Source organism: Xyrauchen texanus, chromosome 19 (genome assembly GCF_025860055.1).
Source record: "Xyrauchen texanus isolate HMW12.3.18 chromosome 19, RBS_HiC_50CHRs, whole genome shotgun sequence".
Taxonomy (NCBI): domain Eukaryota; kingdom Metazoa; phylum Chordata; class Actinopteri; order Cypriniformes; family Catostomidae; genus Xyrauchen; species Xyrauchen texanus.
Genome location: NC_068294.1, coordinates 45,334,104 through 45,341,603, shown reverse-complemented (window position 1 = coordinate 45,341,603; position 7,500 = coordinate 45,334,104). Strand labels below are relative to the sequence as shown.

Genomic DNA, 7,500 nt, shown 5'->3' with positions numbered 1-7,500 from the left:
AGCGCGTGGCTCCCTGCGAGGGTCGGACGTGTGAACGGTGAGCTCTGTGCACTTTGCTAGTTTTTAATTATTTTTGTGTCATAAACCGGTGAGATTCGATACTCTCTGTTCCATACCTGTTCTATAGACACAATATGTCAAAGAATTCAAAATCCTCGGGCTCTGGAGACATTAAAAGACACGTACTCAAGCTGAAGCCCCTGAGCAGCAGGCCGCAAGCCGGGACTCAATTCGGACGGTGCAATGGGAGAGATTCAGCATCAACTCTCCGGTATGTCGGCAATGTTGGCGAAGGTCGTTGCTGACTTGGAGAATGTTGCTATAATACGTCCATCGATCACTGCCATGTAGACAAAGTTCTCCAAGTTGGTTACAAGAGTGGGGGATGTCAAGAATCTGATCAATTATCTGGAGTCATCAGAGAGGGAATTATCTGCACACCCGATTGTGACCAAGATAGACTTGGAGCACGTTTGGGAAACCTTCAGAATCGTAACTGGCGAAACAACGTCCGAATTGTTGGAAATCCTGAGAACAAAGAAGGCCGAGATATGGTTAAATTCATAAGCTGGATATCGAGCGAGCTCACAGAGTTCCGGCTTGGAGATCCGTGGAAGGAGACAGTCCCCGATCAATTCTGGCCATATTTCTGAGATCATTCGATAAAGATCTTGTGTTATGTGAGGAATAAAGGAAGGTTTTCTTGGAAGAACCACAGCATTGTCTTGCTCCCAGACTTTGCGAATTCGACAAGAGAGAAACGTGATCAATTCAAGGAATGGAAGAATCTCTTACATCAATGGAAGATCCCTTTTGCTCTGATGTTCCCAGACAAACTAAGAATGGATACTAAAGATGGCTGCAAAATATTTACATGCCCACAGCAAGCGATGTCCTTCATAAAGTCAATGGAATGGAGGAGTAAGTCATTATGTGATGCTGTCTACTGTCGAGTGGACCTGACTCACTGAACATTCACTTGACCGGGAAGAAAACGGGGCGCCGCCTTTGTTTCTTTTTGTGCTGGTTCCCCTTTCGGCTGGAGTTTGTTTTGTGGAGGAACTCACCTTCAGGACAGTATGTGGATGAATCTACAAGTCTTTGTGTTTATTCTGCCTGGAGTTGGCTGAAGTTTATTTTATAGATTATCTTCTGTTGTGAAATTCTGTTGAAATGTGTACAGAAACGACTTCAGCAATCTATTCAAATTTGTCGCGGGTCTCTCGTGGGCGTGCGTGGACTGTTTGAGTTTAGAGGGATGGACGCTAGTTGGCGCTGTTGTCTCGGGGTTAATGCGCATGTTTTTCTTTTGTCTGTTTGTTTGTTTCGGGGGGAAGTTTGGGGTTTGATTGTTGCACTAATGTTGGAATGTGATCTTTATAATCTTGTTTTTGACACACAATCTATTTTTTCTTATGTGTCAAAATGTCAAATGTTAATATGAGTATAATATGATATAGTGTTTCTTCAAGAAACGCATCTTTCCCCGCAGGAAGCTGAAAGATTTGGGCAGATATGGGGTGACGTGTTCTTTAGTGCTGCTCAAGTAAGAGCAGGGGAGTCATTACATTGATAAATAACATCTACAGTTCAAATGTCTCAAACAGATTAAAGATAAATTACAGTCATTATTGTTTTAGCAGAAATTCAGGGGCAAAGGTTGATTTTGGCTAATATTTAAGCACCTAACGCTGATGATCAGGACTTTTTATAGATCTTGAAGGGATGTTGCAAGCCGCTGGAACCCCTCATGATATAATATTGGGAGGAGACTTTAATCTATTGATGGATTCAGTCCTTGATCAAAGTGAAGCAAAAGTGTGTAAAAATCTTGGTCTTACAGATATTTAGAGACTTTTAAACCCATCTGTAAGGACTAAAACATTTTTCATCAGTCCATAAGATTTATTCTAGAATAAATTGTTTTATATATATCTAAGTACATCATTTCATCTGTTGTTGATTGCTGAATTGGAAACATCTCAGTCTCAGATCACGCTGTGGTGAGTTTAGAGGTGTTGTCACATACAGAGAAAAATAAATCATATAGTTGTGCTTTAATGTTTCCCTTTTGCTAAATCCTGAATTCCAACAAATGTTAAAGGCTGAAATCAATGTTTATATGGAGACCAGCTGGTCCTCAGTATCCTCTGTGGGCGTGGCTTTGGAGGCACTTGAGGTGGTTCTTAGGGGTCGTTCGTCATACTTTTAGTCGGGGGACAAAGCAGGGAAATCTACTGGCTAGATATATAAAGCAGAGAGAGTCTTTTTCTACCATTCCCTCAGTGAAATCTGCTGGTGGGGAAATATTTACCTCAGCCATTGATATTAATAATGCTGTTAAAGAAATCTATCTTGATCTTTATAGTTCCACGTCTACGTCTACTGATGAAACTATTAGAAACTTTGTGGAATCATTAGAACTCCCTAAACTGACGACTGAGCAAAACAAATATCTTGATTCTGAGATTAACTTGGAGGAGTTTGGCGAGGTAATTAAGACCTTACCTACAGGCAAGGCTCTGGGGCCAGATGGCTTTGCTGCTGAGTTTTTTAGATCTTATGCTACAGAACTGGCTCCACTTTTGTTAGAAGTTTATACAGAATCATTAAAGAATGGAAAACATCTGCCAACCATGACACAAGCCCGGATCAGACTGATTCTTAAACAGGACAAAGATCCAAGCGACTGTAAGAATTACCGTCCAATTTCACTGATGCAGCTAGATGTTAAAATATTGACAAAAATTCTGGCTAATTAATCTGATCGATTAAGTTCAATTCAATTCAATTCAATTTTATTTGTATAGCGCCTTTCACAACACACATCGTTTCAAAGCAGCTTCACAGAACATCAGCATTAACAGACGACAAAAACTGCAATGTCCATAAAGTCGATTAATCATCATTGTGTAATTTAGACAAAATTTGATTTTAATGGTTTAAAATAATTAAATGATAATTATATTAACTCTTCCTTCCAAACACGGAATTTTCGGTTTTATGAAAAGCTTCCGCCAAACACGAATTTTCCTGGTATCCGTGTTTTAGGTGGAATATGGTAAGAAAGAAAGACCCGCACGCATGTTTTGAAAGAGTACGCAACTCTTTGATCAAAGTTATGCCATCTCTTATACATATAGATCAGGTGGGGTTTATTCGGGGCTCTTCTGATAACATCAGTTTCATCAATATCATGTGATCAGTGGCGAATGATCAGACTCCGGTCGCTGCATAACGTTTGTTTTTTGTTACACAGAGTAACGTTCAGAGAACGCATCGCTAGGAGAAGGTAAGAGTAAATGTATTTTATTCATCATCGAGTGGTTGTCAGTCTTTCATTGAATATCTCTTTAGATTTGAATTGATTTATCCTTCAGTGTTTTAAAAACATTCCTGCTTTGTGATTTAGTAATGAAGTGCCCTGTTTGTCCTCTGCCCAGTGATGCAGCTGGTCATTGAGATGCATTGAGATAATTCCCCATGTTGGATTCAGTATGATCAACTTCAACACGATCAATTTCACCCATATTTTCTAACCAGAGGCGGGTTTGAATCTTACATGTGCAGATTAGAGAGACTGCACTGTGAGATTAGATTACAGTCTAAGAGAGAATTGAGGTTAACCGGTTTGACGATATTTGCAAATGTTCTTTTTCTGCAACAAAGGCATATCATATCTCAACTGAAGTAGTTTATGGTGTACATGTGTTTGTGTTTTTTCTTCTGCTATTTATTAAAGTGATCCATTCAGCAACAGACTCCTTAAAAATCCACAAAATCTCACAAATAATCTGGAGGACTGCAGAATAACAGGAACATGCTTAAAGCAGAATATTTAAAGTCCAATAATGACTAAAGTTGACATTTATTGTTGAATGTGGTGAATTTGTACTCAATCAATGCTTTAAATAATGAGGACGATTTATTACGCAACTACTCAAAGTTCACACTGATAGTAACTACACACACATGTAGAGCCAACCATACACTGTCAGCATACTTAAACATTAGTTATGTTAACCCTAACACACACACACACACACTCTCTCACACACACACACACACACACACACACACACACACACACACACATACACTCTCTCTCTCTCACAAACACACACACACACACACACATACACACTCTCTCTCTCTCACACACACACATATACACATACACACGCTCTCTCTCCACACACACATACACAGTCTCTCTCACTCACACACACACACACACACACACACACACACACACACATTCACACTCTCTGTCACACACACAAACACACTCACACACACTCACACACATACACACACACACTCTCACTCATACACACACATACACACACAGACACACACAGACTCTCACACATACACACTCTTACACACACACACACACAAACTGTTGTGTTTCACTGACTGTGACGCGTGCTGATGACGTCACACTCATATAGACGCGTAACCTCCACAGGAACAGAATATAAAACTCTTGCACAGTAACACTAATCCTGTTACACAATCTGAAATATGTCTTAATAAACTATAAGATGGTGAATATGACATGAAGCCAATGTTTACATGACTGTGAGTGTAATATATGCTTTATAATACACGTGACAACATACATGTTCACTGTAGTGTGATGTGTGTGTGACACCTGAAGGTGGCGCTACAGGCACGTGTGTATTTCATTCAACATTCATTCATGTTCATCAACTCGTGAATGAGTCAAACTGCACAAACACTTCATTAATGAGATCTGTGAGGGGAATATCGTGTTAGAATAAACTTTAATAACTTAAAAAAAATGATCTGAGTTATGAGCCTTGTGACATCTTGCCCCAATCTCCATTAATATTGATATTGCGAAGAATGTGCATGTTTCCACCTCTTCAACATTCCTCCACCATTTTCGGATTAGAGATTATCTTTCATTCAGTCCATTCCAGATGTGACGTCTTTCTCTATTAATCTCTCTCTCTCTCTCTCTCTCTCTCTCTCTATTAATGTCTGTCTGTCTCTCTTTCTCTCTCTCTATTAATGTCTCTCTCTCTCTCTCTCTATTAATGTCTGTCTCTCTCTCTCTATTAATGTCTCTCTCTCTCTCTATTAATGTCTCTCTCTCTCTCTCTCTCTCTCTCTCTCTCTCTCTCTCTCTCTCTCTCTCAATGTCTCTCTCTCTCTCTATCGGGCTCAAAATAGCTGTGAAGAATTCTCGCGCGCTCAAGAGAGGTCAGACTCGTTGAGCACCACTCCACCGGATCTGATCATCTGAATCGATCGCTGTCGATCATGCGGGAGACTTCAGCGGATGACACACACGCACCCGATGGCGACCCGTGACCCCAGTGAGACTCGAACCGAACCATACCGAACCGAGTCCGATGCGCGCGAGACAGTTGTGGCGCGCGCGTTCACCGGTTGCCTGCTGTGCGTTCTGATCCTCTGGACTCTGTTCGGGAACATTCTGGTGTGCGCCGCGGTGCTCCGGTTCCGCCACCTGCGCACGAAAGTCACCAACATCTTCATCGTGTCTCTGGCGGTGTCGGACCTGTTCGTGGCGGTGCTCGTGATGCCGTGGAAGGCGGTGGCGGAGGTGGCCGGCTTCTGGCCGTTCGGCGCGTTCTGCAGCTTCTGGGTGGCATTTGACATCATGTGCTCCACCGCGTCCATCCTCAACCTGTGCGTCATCAGCGTGGACCGGTACTGGGCGATCAGCAGCCCGTTCCGCTACGAGCGCAAGATGACCCCGCGCGTGGCCTTCGTGATGATCGGCGCGGCGTGGACGCTGTCCGTGGTCATCTCGTTCATCCCGGTGCAGCTGGAGTGGCACAAATCCGCCGCGCAGACGAACGCGTCCGGCACCGAGAACTGCGACTCGAGTTTGAACCGGGAGTATGCCATCTCCTCGTCGCTCATCAGCTTCTACATTCCCGTGGCGATCATGATCGTCACCTACACGCGGATCTACCGCATCGCGCAGATCCAGATCCGGAGGATCGCGTCGCTGGAACGCGCGGCCGAGCACGCGCAGAGCTGCAGGACGAGCCGGCTCGCGTACCGGCACCACAGCAGCCTGAAGAACTCCTTCAACCGCGAGACCAAAGTTCTGAAGACGCTGTCCGTCATCATGGGCGTGTTCGTGTGCTGTTGGCTGCCGTTCTTCATCCTCAACTGCACGGTTCCGTTCTGCGACAAGCCGGGCTCGGGTCTGCCGTGCGTCAGCGAGACCACCTTCGACGTGTTCGTGTGGTTTGGCTGGACCAACTCCTCTCTGAACCCCGTCATCTACGCGTTTAACGTGGACTTCCGCAAGAGCTTCGCCTGTCTGTTGGGTTGTCGGAACCGCTGCGCGAGCACTCCGGTGGAGACGGTGAACATCAGCAATGAGCTCGTGTCTTACAACCAGGACACGCTGCTTCATAAAGAGCTCGTGAACGCGTACGTCAACATCATCCCGAACGTGGTGGAGTGCATGGACCCCGAGGAGGACGCGTTGGACCGGATCTCGCAGCTGTCACGGAATGATTCGGTCTGTGAGGCGGATATCCGTGTGGACACACTCACACACGTCACGCCGAACGGAACTTGTGCTTTAGGAGGAACTTGAGGAACTCTTTCATTTCTAACAGTCATAACAATGTCAAAACTCCCTGGAGGATGAGTGCACTTTGACCTTTAGGAGGGGCAATAAGATGGTTTTGAGGGGTGGTAGGGGCATCAGAGGTGTAGAGGGCAATGCCCCCATAGTGTCGCAGTGTGTCGGGTGTAATTCGTTACTGTAATCGAATGACTTTTTAGTCAAAAAGTAGTGTAATGCATTACATTGTAACTGATTGTAATCTGATTACAGTTACTGATTACATTATATGAATTATGGCCCCGTAACGAGTCGAAGCTGAACGCTTGAAATATTGACAGAAAAGTGCTTTAGAAAGTCACTTAAGAGTAAAGTAATCTGATTACAAAATTGGTTATTTGTATTGGATTATTATTTGAAGTAACTCGCCCAACACTGATCACAGTTAGTGCCTAAAACCCCTGAACGAGGGACATCACGTCAGACTGATGTGGCGAGTTCAGCTCAATCCACAGCGCTTGTGCTTAATGATCACAACAAACATTATATAGACGTTGTTTATTTTTGTTTACAAACGTGTTCCAGTGAGACACTTACAATGCAAGTCAATGGGGTTTAATCTGTTTCAGAAGTATAGGCACAAAACATAAACAATATGTGTGTTAACATGATTTTACTGCCATTAAATCACTCACTACATCTGTGTAGTTATAGACAATTATACATTAAAATGATATTAAATTATAAGCGTCACATGTCTGTATTTAAACCCCCATTGACTTCCATTGGACGTGTCTCACTGCAACACATTTAAAGAAAAGGAGGAACCAGAATTTAATTTGCTAATTAATAATTGTGCTAATCAACATTGTGACACAAATGCTGTCGATTGATCTTCGCTTGTGTTTAATCCGGAATAT

The 7,500-nt window shown here is 43.3% G+C and overlaps 1 protein-coding gene across 1 annotated transcript in view; it reads left to right on the top strand.

The window, feature by feature from the left end:
• Positions 1-5,557: 5,557 nt before the first annotated feature.
• The window catches only part of LOC127659623 (D(1B) dopamine receptor-like), a 2,275-nt gene continuing 332 nt past the window's right edge, over positions 5,558-7,500 (top strand). The window contains exon 1 of the mRNA XM_052149525.1: positions 5,558-7,500. This exon is cut by the window's right edge and continues 332 nt beyond it. Coding sequence (XP_052005485.1) covers positions 5,573-6,610 — 1,038 coding nt within the window. The 5' untranslated portion in view covers positions 5,558-5,572 and the 3' untranslated portion in view covers positions 6,611-7,500.